The sequence below is a fragment of the Diplotaxodon limnothrissa genome, linkage group LG16 (assembly GCF_057381915.1).
Source record: "Diplotaxodon limnothrissa isolate DT_005_m linkage group LG16, D_limnothrissa_male_GT1.1, whole genome shotgun sequence".
Taxonomy (NCBI): domain Eukaryota; kingdom Metazoa; phylum Chordata; class Actinopteri; order Cichliformes; family Cichlidae; genus Diplotaxodon; species Diplotaxodon limnothrissa.
This window is the reverse complement of record NC_140611.1, coordinates 20,713,742-20,727,449: the sequence shown is the minus strand read 5'-3', so window position 1 is coordinate 20,727,449 and position 13,708 is coordinate 20,713,742. Positions and strand designations below refer to the sequence as shown.

At 38.8% G+C, this 13,708-nt stretch overlaps 1 protein-coding gene across 1 annotated transcript; it reads right to left on the bottom strand.

The window, feature by feature from the left end:
* Nucleotides 1–982: 982 nt before the first annotated feature.
* On the bottom strand, nt 983–13,704 carry LOC146616098 (nectin-2-like). Its single transcript, XM_085374283.1, has 4 exons — nt 13,605–13,704; nt 3,694–4,035; nt 3,279–3,581; nt 983–1,155 (listed from the first exon to the last, which is right to left on the bottom strand). The coding sequence occupies exons 1-4, from the start codon at nt 13,702–13,704 to the stop codon at nt 983–985; spliced, it is 918 nt and encodes a 305-aa protein (XP_085230409.1).
* Nucleotides 13,705–13,708: the final 4 nt, after the last annotated feature.

Genomic DNA, 13,708 nt, shown 5'->3' with positions numbered 1-13,708 from the left:
CAGTGCGCCCCAGGGTACCTGTGGCTACAATGTAGCTTGCTATCACCAGTGAGTGAATGTGTGTGTGAATGGGTGAAAGTCTGAATGTAGTGTAAAACGCTTTGTGGTCCTTAGGGACTAAGTAAAGTGCTATACAAATACAGGCCATTTACAAATGAGAAATGAATCATGAATTTTGGTCTTAAAATCACGATAGGGAAACTCCTGAACAAAATGCACTTGAAGTAAAAATGCAAAAACAACTAGAGTAAAACCTTGGGGTGTTTCAAGCTTCACTAAATCTGTTCAGTGAAGCTAAAAAAAACATTACAGCAAGCATTACGCCTGCAGTAATGACAGTTTTTGCCAGAGGGAATACAGTAAAATGTGAAACTGCTGACAGTAACTGCTAAAAACTAAACAGCTTAAATAAATACCTTAAATGTTTGTTTTGTTGATTGTTATCTGAAGAACCAACCATGACTTATTATAGCATCTACTTAAGCTGAGTAAGCTAATCCCTCAATAGAATAGAATAGCTGTTTATTGTCAGTGTACATATGTACATAAATTGTGGTTGCACCAGGCCAAATATAAATAGTAATGCAGCAGGAATAATCAACAGATAAGAGAGAATATATACAAATAAAGAGGTATACAATACAAAGGCACATACTATGTGGGGGATAGTGTTTGTTTACAGTCTAAATAGCCCTGGGGAAGAAGCTGTTTGTGAGTCTGGATGTTTGGAACCTGATTAATAACATGAGGCGCCGTCCAGAGCGCCTGTGATGGACTTTGTTCTCCTGAGACAGGAGGATCTGGCAAAGGCCTCCATGGGTGGCAGAGGGCAACCAATGATTTTTCAGGTAGTGTTAATTCCCCCTTGTGCAGCCTACCACCCAGCCAGTAGGAGAGCACGCTCTCCTCTAAGGAGAAATAGAAGACCAGTTTTAGCTACTGGTTCAAAGTTATTCTTCCTCAGGATATGGAACAAGTGCAGCTACTGCTTGACCTTCTTTACCAGGGCAATGGTGTTGTGGGTCCAAGTGAGGTTGGCAGAGATGTGGGTGCCCAGAAACCTGAAGTTGGAGACAGACTTGGATGGGGGCTGTCTGACTGATTGAGGCCAGGTGGTGATGGAACCTATGATCCAGGACCAGGTGGGAGGGGCATCTGAAGGTGATGATAAGATTATGGTGTTGAACGCTAGAGCATACTCACATAGCTCTTCCTGTTCTCTAGATGGCTTCGCGTTCTGTGAAGGGTGATGGTAAATTTGTGCTGTAAACTGTAAATTGGTGGGGGTTGAGACAGGGAGGAAGGAGGTTTGTGATGTTTGTGATGTGCTGAGACACTATCCACAAGAAACACTTCATGACCACAAGACATGAGGAGTATGATTCTGCAGTCACTGAGGCTGTCTATTCCAGTCCTTTGGGGGATGGGAATGATGGTGGGGGCTTTCAGACAGATGGACCCAGTGCCGTGATATGTTCACAAAGTTATAAGTTCAATTGACACTGGTTGGCTGTATTGCACACACCAATGAGAATTCACATCCACTCAAGTCAAGAAAACTCCCAAACTGTCATATCCAGGTCACATTTATCTAATTTCACTAAAATTTGATGAGTAATTCTTGTGAACATAGAAAAGTGCCCATAAAATGAGAGTTATGACCTTGACCCCAGTTTGAGTGAAGACCCATTATGTGATAATTTTGTGAATATTTCACTAAAATATGAGCAATATTCTAGGAGTAGAGACTGTTGTGAATTGTGAAAAGACAAACACGTGGCAGATGCCTCGTCATAGCATAACTTTCCATGTTAATGTATTTTTAACTACAGCTAAGGAGGAATATCTGGAAGACAAAAAGAACAAAACCTCAAAAACTTAGTAAAACATCTAAAAACAATAATACCCCAAACTTCTCTACTTGTAGATGTATATATTTACCTTAAATTATTTTATTTTTTTCAGAACCTACAGTTTAACCACAGTCTGTTCCTAAAGCGTGCATGTTCAGGAAACACCCATCAGCTAAAGTTTAAATGTTGCCTTCTTTAATTTTCCACAATTCACTCCCAACAACTTTATTATGTGTTATACTGTATATCACTAAATACAATACATCTTTTTGTTCCTCGGGGCTTTTTAAAAACAGGTTGCACAAGACAAACAAAAAGAAGCAAATTAAAGTTTCAGCTTAAATCATTATTCAAACTACTTTACCTGCTCCAGGTAAAGTTTGCGCTTGGGTTGGCTTCTGTCACACACTCAAATGAGTTCTCAGAAATTGCTCTAATGTTCACTTCTGTGGGAGGGACTGCATAAACAGAAAGAGAACAGTGTTAATTCTGAAATGAGGAAATACTAATGGTGTCAAAGTAATATTTCACATTTGCCGGAATCCTATCATGTAACACAAAACCATAAATTCTGGTTTCTTTTATTTAGTTTGAAGGAGTGATCCTATGCTACACATTGAAGGTTGCCAAGGGCTCACTTACAATCACCTTGTCTGAAAAAAGGATATTAAATTTTTTTTTTTTATGGAAAGTTTTGAGGATATTAAATTTTGTGTTCTTCTCAGGGACTTCCACCAGATACATAACACCGGACAAAACCAGAGGAACCTGTGTTCAGTTTCAAAACAAGCCTCTATTAGTTTTGCTTCATCCTCTGCCATTCCTCATGTGTACTGAATGGATCTTATGACTGTGGAGATCAGTGAAAATAATGGACTGATTGTCAGGCTTCACAAACAAGTTTTAGGCAGACTTTGTCACATGGTGTTTTGTCATGCTGGAAGTAGTAGACCAGAAACAAACAAAATAGGCATGGCTAAAAACAGACATCGTCAGCAGCTTTACTTTGCAGGATAGTGGTGTGCCCCCAAAATCATAAATGGTACCTCTGCTTTAAAACAACTGGATTGCTGAGCCATTTTCTGACTTTAGCTGCTGTAAGTTAATTCTGACCTGAACATATACATACAACTGAAAAATTATTAAATGATGAATATTGGTAAGTTGATACCTGCGCTCATGTGAACAAAACTCATTTGAGGCAGCTGAAATATCTAGACAGTACAAATTGACTGGTAAAGAGTATTTGATACTGCCTTACGGGGCTTTTCCTGATTCAGTTCAACTTCTTTTTTTCAGTTCAATCTATGGCTGTTTATATCTGTATATCATTTTAATATACATTTTTATGGTCAAATAAAAAAAATCTTTATTAAAAATGACACAAAAGACAAATAATAAACTCTATTAACAGCTGATACTCACAGTAGATCTGTATGCTGAAGGGCAGGGTTTCTTCTTTAGACATGGCGTCACTGCTGATGACACACTGGACCTGGTGACCGTTAATCTCACTCGTAGGAACACCAAACAGAGAGCTGACTGTGGTAGTTGTATCGTTGTCATACTGTGTGGAGTTTGTTGTCGTCCTCACTTTGTCTCCCAAAGCATCAGTGAGCCACCTCACCTCTGCAGGAGGCTTCGATCCAGCAGCCGTGCAGGTAGCAAATAAAACCTCTTCTTTGCCCAAAGTGGGAAGATTGTCCTTGATGTTTGTGAAAGGAGGCACTAGGAGAGTTACAGCACAGAAGTAGGTCAACATGCAAGAAGAATGGTAAAAGTAACTCTGTCTCTGCCTCACATACAAACGCCCAGAATTTTGGGAATATTTTGTACATACCAATCACTATTAGAAGTATCTCAGTCTTCTGATTTCCACTGGGAAACAGGGTGAAGATGCACGTGTAGCTGCCTTCATCCTTCAGGGCAACATTGGATAACTGGAGTGTTCCATTTTTGTTGTTAAAATTCCCGATATATTTAAATCGATCATCACCTCCATTGACAAACTGCACTCCCTCTCTGGGTAGGATAGTTAGGAAATTGTCATTGTGAGGTTTTTCTCTTGTCCTCCTCTGCCAGGTAATCTGTGTCAGGTCATCATCGGTACCAGTGACATGGCATGGTAGGATAGCAGTACCTCCTTGAACCACTGTCACACTTCCACCAATCACCTGAAGAGCTGGAAAGTGAAATACTATTAAAGATCAGGCCAAATAAAAGTAGAAAGGAAAAAAAGAGTCTCTAAGAAGGGTAAACCAAACTTTTCTTTCTTTGTGTGTGCTTGATTTCTTCGCTAAATCTTGAACTTATGTTTGGTAGTTCGTTTCAGACAAATACAGCGTTTTCCTCCCATAATAAAAATTCTGCCTTCAACTAAAGGATAAATCCCTAGGATAGTGATAATGTTCTTACTATATGTATCATAGCATGTATATATGCTTGTATGTATCCTTCCTGCTCCCTAACCAATAGGTCGACCTGAACAAAACTTTGCAAAACACTGTGACACGGCCAGAAATTATTACCATCTATATGTTAAAAAGTCATTAAATTATTTGTTTTTCCATAAAGATTGTTTATTTCATAATTATTGTAACATTTTATGTTATGTTCTCTGTGTGCATCTTCTTCCTGTGTCACATCCAATGTATGTTAGTCATCTGTAACTTAACAGTGACAAAAATTGGTATACTTGATGGAATTATGTTCTAATCACCACTGATTACAGAGTAATGACAAATGAACTGCAGGCATGACAAAACCTCTCTGCAGGTTTGGTTTTTCTAATGTTTTTAACCATTTTCTTAGGTGTTTAATCTACTCAAGATTAATATTACTTTTGTTTATTAAATGATCAAAATAACAAGAACATACACTGAAATCTGTCAAGTAAGGTAACAACTCATGTCCTTAACAACATGTGAAACACTCAAGGTTGCATGCTCTAGTGGCCTGGGAAAATGACTTTGAAAACATACCCCACCTTAAATCTCCATGACAGAGGAATGTGAAAACAATAATCTGCAGCTTGATTCCCATGCTTTCAGTTTGAAGTCATAAGCAAATACATGTGCTCAAAACAATGTAAAACCAGATCCTGGTTGCAGTTTGGATGGATAATCAAAAAGCTAAACAATTTAAAGTCTTTCAGTTAGTTACATAAAAACTCTGCCCTGTTGTATAGAAATTAAGGAACATGTGACCAGTCGAATGAAGGATTCATATCTTGGGGTCACTGCTTGAATTCATCTTTCATTTATTCTTTTCATGATAAAATTTTATATACAGTGAACTTCAGTGAACAAGGCTCCTCAAAAACTCTCCTCACCACTCATTAACAAAGAGCTACAATCCACAAGTAAAACAAAACAAAACAACACAACAATGTAAAAATACAAGTACAAGTTAGAATGTGTAAAATCTCACTACTAGATGTCTATAGGTTTCTTTCATTCATGAATAGGTTTTATTGAATAGGTTACTTACTTCAACTGATCAGCTTTGGATCGCGTTCAGAGTGTACAGAATACTGTGGCAAGACTTTACCTGGCACTAATAAGACGTCACATACTACTCCAGTTAATACTCCAGGCTTCTCTTCAGTGGTTGCCAGTCCAGTTTAGGTTTTATTTAAAAAAAAAAAAAACAACTTCCGTGCTCTACACAGAGAAGCTCCCCAATATATCTCTGACCTGTTAAAATCTCATGCTTTAGACCTCAGATTTTCAGGTTAGAGGTTACTGTTGGTCCCACGTACTGGGTTCATGTGGGGATTAGGCTTTTCAGGCAGTGGCACGAGGGTTGTGTAATTCTCTTCTGTTTTCTTTATCCTGTACAAACTCCACTGACTCTTTTAAAAAGCAGCTGAAGACATTTCTATGCAAACAAGCTTTTAATTTATTTTTTCATTGTTTCATATTATTATTTATATATATTTCTGCTTTTATTGTGAAGTCCTTATGATTTTTATCTGTGAAAAGTGCTATATAAATAAATTCTATTTACTTACTTCCTATAAAGGGGGATGTGTTATTTTGAAAGAAGCGATATGGATTTAATTGTGGTGTAACAGAAACAAAGCTAAAGATCACTAGGAGAGAAATAAGGAGAAACTGGGAGAGTAAAAGATGAGTTTAGTTTCAGCTGAAAAATGGCAACAAGCTCTTGTGTTGGTTTGTGATTGTAATGAGTGAAGCTGCTGAAATAAACAACAGAGGCTATGAGTTGAGGCTTAAGCTTTCTCTGGGTGGAAGCTACAGCCAGCATAAGTGAAACCTTCTCTGAAGTGGATATAATATTGCTGGACAAAAGTAACATTTCTGTTACTTTTTTGGTGCTTGTTTTTTTGTTTTGTTTTGTTACTTTGTACGTGCTGTACAAAGTAACAAAACTTGTTCAACTTGTGTTGTTTTATAAATGTGCTTATAAATACATTGATTGATTGATCGATCGATTGGTCGAGAATGTAGCCTAATTTGTGATCAAGCTCTAATCTTCTGAAAATAAGTAATTGTGACAATATCCAGAATAAATAAGCAGGTTTATGTTTTCATCTGTTAAAGCCCAGACAGTAGAGGAGGCTTTAGGCGAGGAGGAAGAGGATGATGCTGATCATGTCTCTCCTTTGACTTCTCACTCCTTTGGTAATTTGTGACATTATGAAATATCAGATGAAATATTGTGTATTTTCTTAGGCATATTGGAACAGTTAGCTATGGAATACTACACACGTACAGTTTATGAGCTAGAAGAGGACTCTGTTGAGAATTTTACGTTAACTATGAAGGATGTTTTACAAGGCATGACGTGTATGATATTAAAATGACTGGGCTTTTGAGCTGAGCACACCTAAAAGTTTAAACCTAGAACCTAGAATTAAACCTCACAGGGCGCACATGTCAGGCACAAACACAGGTGAGCAAATCCATTGGTTAACCATTAGAAAGTCTACAAGTCGTCCAACCAAGAGGTCTCTTAAGACACAAAAGACAAGACATACAATAAACCTGCTGACCTTTCCAAATATGGATAATATTTTCTACTACATATGTGCACTGAAGCACCACCATCGGGAGCAGCAGACTGCTCATGGAGTCGCAATAACTTCCATCCACTGATCTTGATAGAGTTAAAATGATATTCACATAAACCAACTTTACGGAGAAACAAATCATTAGGCAAAGATTTTCTGTTGCAGCGAAGTGACATTAGGAAGGTACCTTAGTTAGTACCTACAACCAGTAGCGGTTTTTGATACGGGCGATGGGCGGTTGCCCGGGGCGGCATCATGGGCATCGGCAATAAAAAAAATGCTCGTACTCATTCTGCCCCTACGTCAGGCCATCGCATAGTGGGAATGGTACAGGCATCGATCGGTTTTCTATCACCCATTTGCTGGGAGTAAGGGCGCCCTCCGTTTGCGAGGTGCGCCTGCTGCTTACACAGGGAGGAGAGGGCGGGGCGGCGGGGGATCCTCTGGCTGGCTGGAGCCAGAGGCGGAGCCAGACATTTGAAACACCCGGGGCTTAGCCCAAAGAGTAGTATGCATGTGGGCTTTTTTTTTTTTTTTTTTTGGGGGGGGGGGGGGGGGGGGGGTGTAGAAATGACTGAAAGATTAATAGGCTCTGTTCAAAAAAGAATGACTTCATATAGGGAAAAATATATATCACATGTGCAGGACACCTTAAACTAGTTTTTTAATTAAGCGGCAAGGCAGAACAAGGTCAGGGCTGCATCAAGACACGAGGACTAAACCCCAATTCAACCAGACCCAGAACTGATCCAGAATTAAAACAGGACTACAACAGTTCAAAATCAGGACTACTGAGGACTTAACCAAGACAGAACCAGAATCAGAACTAGATGATAGCACTAAAAATCATCATAGACCTGCACTACACTTATTTTTTTAATTCTACCAAAGTCCACTATTTAGATTGAGAAAAGTTTATATAATTATTTAGCCTTGTTGTGCAAACAAGCCTGCAGAACTTAATAAATACAGAATTTGAAAAATAACAAACCTAAAAAGAAACACTAGGTACGAGATACATGAGGACCTGTCTGTCCTCGTTCTCCTCTCTCTCCCTCTTTGTGCTGACAATCATCAAATATACAGTTGAAACCAGATATTTACTCTTCAGATAAAAACACTTTTTTAATTGTAACATCAAATCAGACTAAATGTTTATTTTTTTAGATTGATAAATATAAAAACATATTTGTTAACTTTAAGAGTAAAGAGAGAAACTATCTGTATTTCTTAATTGCAAATGGCACCAAATTGTATTCAAACTTGAGCCACACTTATGGAGCTCCACAGTTCTTTTCCTGGTGTTTTGGTTGATATCTCTTGATTTTCCCATGTCAAAGAAACAGGCTCTGTGTTTTGCCTTATATGCATCCACAGCTGTGCCACCAGTTTACTCACATGGACTCTACTAACCTATCAGAAGCTTCTTCAGCTCAGAATGGAATCGTCTGGAGTTTTCTTATTAATTAACAATAAATTTAGTGTACATGTACTCCTAAATTTGATGAAAGTGATAAAAATAGCTCTGTCTCTCTTTATTCTGAAATTTAACTAATTCAAAATATATTTCAATATTTATCTAAAACAAAAATTTACTCTAAATTGATGTTGTACAGTAAAAATGTTTTATGTTTTCTCCCTAAAGTGTATGTAAATATCTGGTTACAAATGTGAATATCCTGCTGTGTACTGAAATCCCTCTTGTTTTGCATAGAAATATACTGAACAACATACAAAGCATAATATATAAAATAACATTTACCTGAGTTTTTTCTTTGAAAGAACCCTCGAATGTCCATTCTTATGTTTCAGTACATAACTGAAACCGATTTAGTCGGGAGGGTAAGAACTGAAAATATGAAATAAACACACGTAAGCTAAGACTCTAAAAAAAATAGCATTTGTTCGGCTTTTCATTTTGCCATTTGTTGATTCACTTGAAGAGCAAGTAACGTAATATTGGTCAAGTGATCAGTTTCATATCAATCTTTCGTGATGCACCGTCATATTTACATTATTTGTACGGTACGAATGATTTGCTTTGGTACCTGGTCAAACTTAAGCTCTCCTTAGTATGGCTGGCTCCGTCTCTCCAACAGCGCACTCACGGGCAGCAGCTGCCCCGCCCCCTCGCTCAGTCGCTTAGTGCCTGAGCTTGGATCATACCAATATCAGGGGGGGATTCACGCACAGTCGTAAATTCCCACAGTGTGCACTATGTGCTTCGAATATTGTGTGTACTTTTTGTTTTATACAGTTGTCAGCCAGGCATCTAACTATGAAAAAATTACACTCCAAAATACCCCGGGCTTCTGACAAAACAACCCGGGCTTAAGCCCCGTAAGCCACCCCCCCGCTCCGCCCCTGGCTGGAGCAAAATAAAAGAAAGTAAAAACAAACCAACAAACACGAAATTCTACGCGCGAAAAGTGAGCGCGAGAGCCCTCGGTGCGCCTGCTCGCTGCTGAAGTCAAAGTAAACTTTATTGTAATCTCCGCTACATACAGTCCAGTATAGAGAGACGAGCCGACGAGGCTCCGGTTACAGCAGTGCAAGTAAACAACAATAAATATGAGAAGAGTAACAAAATAAATATACACTTTAGGACTAGGGGTAAAGGGATCAATAACAATTTAAAATTTATAATTTACAGTTTGATGATGTTTGTTTGTTTTGTAACAGTATAAGCAATTAAAGGCGGTGGATTGGCTAATTGGTCATGATCGACTCTGGGCTGGACCAATTACAGCCGATGAGGTTGAACTTTAAAGTTCTGTATTGAGGTGAAAAGGAACGCGATTTGTCCCGTACTTCAGCTAGAATGAAAAAAAAAAGACACAAAGCTGGAGTTATTCTGTGTCTTGACGCTGTCAGCTGCCTCTTCTTCTGTCATTGTCTCTCCCTCCCTCTCGTGTTGCTACTTCAATCATGAAACTTATCAATGATCAGCTGATCGGCTTTTCTGTCGCAAGTCCCGTTTCTCTTGTTTGTTTATCGCATTGATATTGACATTTCCGGTAAGTACTGTTTAAAGGATAGTATAGGTTTAAGTTTATTAGATTGATACCTATTTACCAACAAGATAGTGTACATCACTGTCACAACAGCATTTGTTTTTATTCAAAGGTTTTTCCTATAATTCCTGGTGGGTCGGACTCTAGTCAAAATGCCTGGGTTGATTTTTTTGTCCCAGTCCAGCCCTGGCAGGGCTCATGTTACAATGAAACAACGATAGATTTCCACAAGATCCATTGCAGGTTAATTTTAAGTTTAGTCAGCTCCAAGTGCTGTAATCTCTTCACTGCACCCGTTTTTGAGCACATTTTGTTATATTTTCTGACGTAAAACGCACTTCCGACCGCAGCCTCATAAAAGTACCACATTTCCTGTTCCTGCACAGCCTTTTGGGGCCATATTTACACAATCGTGAAGCAAAAAACAAAACGTGCACTATCATTAAATAGCGCTCATAGTCGTGGTTAGTTTAAGAGTGATTTATAAAAGATGTGCTTCCATCTAAACTAATATTAATATCAAGTGCAAAAAATTAAGACCTATTTTTTTGCGTTAAATGTTTGCTAATTAACATCAAATTGCTTGTGTAAGTAAATCTGCTATAAACCAACCAATATAAGCTCTTTTTGAAGATTTCTTTAGTGAAAAACATAAGCTTTCTATTTTTCAGTTACAGAGGTTTATTAGAGACATTGATATTTCTCGTGTATTTAATAGCAGAAATGTGGCTTTTTAGTGTACATAATGAGCAAGCGAATAAGGCAGAAAATAGGGTTTTTGATGGAAAATTGGTCTTGAAGCACACATAAATAGGAAGTGCAATTTTATTATGGTGGAAGCAAGAGAGCCGAAATAAAAGTGAAATCATCACAACGTACTATTTTCTACTACCTTATGATTGTTGTATTCAGTCATATTTATTCATAACTTTAGACTGCAGTAGTCAGTGTTTGTAAAGCACCTCTCTCAGGGTGCACTGTGTGATTAAGGGTGATATATATATACACACACAGAGATAGGAAGTGCAATTTTATTATGATGGAAGCAAGAGAGCCAAAATAAAAGGGAAATCATTACAATGTTTTTCAAACATGAAGCATAGTTTTGGTCGTCTTTTGCTGTTGGTTCAGTGAACTTTGGTCACAGAGTGTCGAAACCTGGAATTTGGGAATCTGTGAGACGTCAGCTTTAAGCACCTGATGGTATTTAAAGCTGACTTGGGCCACTAATTTGTTCCAGTTTGTCTTAATCTGTTTTATAGGTTGCATCAAAAGATGCATTGTGTTGCAGGCACTCAGCAGTGACACTAAATTATTCTTACTTGCAGTAACACCACTATTTTCTATGGGCATAATGTCATATCCTGTTTTTGTGTGTGTGTGTCTATATATATCACTCTTTAATCACACTTCACAGTGCACCCGTCACGAAAACACTTATATGTGAGTGGTGCTAGTCAATCAATCACTGACTACTGCAGTTTAAAGTTATGAATAAATATGACTGAATACAACAATCATAAGTTAGTAGAAAATAGTTAGTAGAATTAAAGCACAAAGAATAGAGCAGAGTTTCCATGACTGAGTAGAACACAGAAAAGTTTATCAGTTATCTGTTATGTGTGTGGCGGATGCTTAAGAAATAAAAATAACCATGTACAAGTCACTAAAAGCAGTTTCTCATCTAGAGTGTTTTCTGAAAGAGAAAACACTGCAATCCTATGACAGGAAACATTCAGTCATGGGTCTTCATAGTAGTGCATTGCAGTTCAATTAGTAGCACTAAATTGCCCATAGGTGTGAATTAAGATTCATTATAATGATACCAAAAAACCCATTGGACCCATTTCAACCATACAAACATTGCACAAATATCACATTGGGAAGACAGGTCAGAGAGAAATTGCATGGTTAGAAAACAATGAAATTCACAACATCCGGGGACAAGAGGAGAAAAAAGAACTTTACTCAGACTGAGCTTAGGAGAGCAGTTAGACAACAGAAAAAGGGTGATTGTATGTCTGTGTCTGTGTACATGTGTATCCTGTGTCCAACTTGAGAGACAGAGTGTCCTTACACCCTGTTTTAAACAGAAGTCAACAATCCCCTAGCTGACACAAGTGATCTCGAAGAAGTAGGAGGATAAGGCAGAGAGTCAACACAGTCTTGTAATCTGAGATTTGTTGTTCCATCTTCAGTCTTGGAGCTTCCAGCTCGTGAGGGGAGGCCGCATGAAGACAATGGTTGTTTGGGTTTGGATTGGAGCGAGGAACTGCATCCACTTTTGCAGTTGATCTAATGTCCATCACTGGTACCCAGATCTATCGATTCCCATTGTTTGAGTCACAACATTTATTTTTCTTCTGTAAAATGAAACCAAAAGAGCAGAGTTAGATATTCTTTCTGTTTCTAGTTCTAGGCAATCCCCAGGAAGATGAATGGTTATACGAGGGGATTTCCACAAAATGTTTTTCTCTCCTTACCGTTCTCTAGTTTTGCTGGTAGCATGAGATGGTAGCTGCAAGCCTTTCAGGTCACACAGATAATCCAGCTACTCCAGGATGGCAAATCCACACATGCTCTTGCAAGAAAGCTTGCTGTGTCTCTGAGCACAGTCTCAAGAATGTGGAGAATATATGTGCATATTTCTGACCAAACTGTCAGACTCAGACTGCATGATAGTGGCATGTTGTGAGCACAAATCATTTAGTGAGATTTGTGCTCACAAGCCACCGTGCAGTTTAATACCTATTCCTGTTTAAGGCGTTGTGTTAGTGTTGCATGTCCAACACACCTGTTGCCACTTTCATCTCATATCCCTGAAGTTTCACAGATTTTGTGTTATAATCTGACAACAAGTGTTCCCCAATTTCTTTGAGCTGTGCACTCTTATCACATTTTGGACAGTGGCAACAAAAACTAGAGGCAGCATAAGTTTTGCAGAAGTAATCTGATCAGTCAGATTAGTTACATTCTGTTTCTGTCTTTACTGTAATGATGAAACAATTTCCATGACAGTGAAGTAAAACCACTCAAGTTGTTTCTCAATTTATCTCTGTGCCTTGTGCAACATCCGTGAGTGCTTTAAATAGTCCACCTGTGACTCGCAGCTTACCCACACTTTGTAAAAGCTGCATGATGGCATCAGTCAGTGTACTCGTTTGACTTATTTACTCACTCTCTTTACTCCTATTTAATCATATCTCTTTATAAAATAAAAAAACTGTTTAAAGCAGTAATTACACAGCACTGTAAGGCAACAATGCCTTCCATCATCTTCTGGTACATGATCATCATCTGTTCTCCTAGATGGCCCGTGATCATCATGTGCACTCCTGGGAGATAGTGGGACATGCTGTCTGTCCCACTGTCTGTCATCATGTAGCCCAACCCCCAGCGACCGTGGCGCTGGGGGCTGGGAAGCGCATCTGTAACCGGAAGGTTGCCGGTTCGATCCCCGGGCTCTCTGTCCTGGTCATTATGTCCTTGGGCAAGACACTTTACCCTACTGCCTACTGGTGTTGGCCAGAGGGGCCGATGGCGCGATATGGCAGCCTCGCTTCTGTCAGTCCCAGGGCAGCTGTGGCTACAACTGCCTCCACCAGTGTGTGAATGTGAGAGTGACTGTGAATTGTAAAGCGCTCTGGGTGCCTTGAAAAGCGCTATATAAATCAAATCCATTATTATTATTATTATGATCACACTGCTCTCCTGGGGGAGGGTGAGACATTATGTGGTCCTTGATCACCTCCAGCACTGCTAGTCGACAGTGATCCATGTCTTCTGTCATCTTCTTGTCCATGATC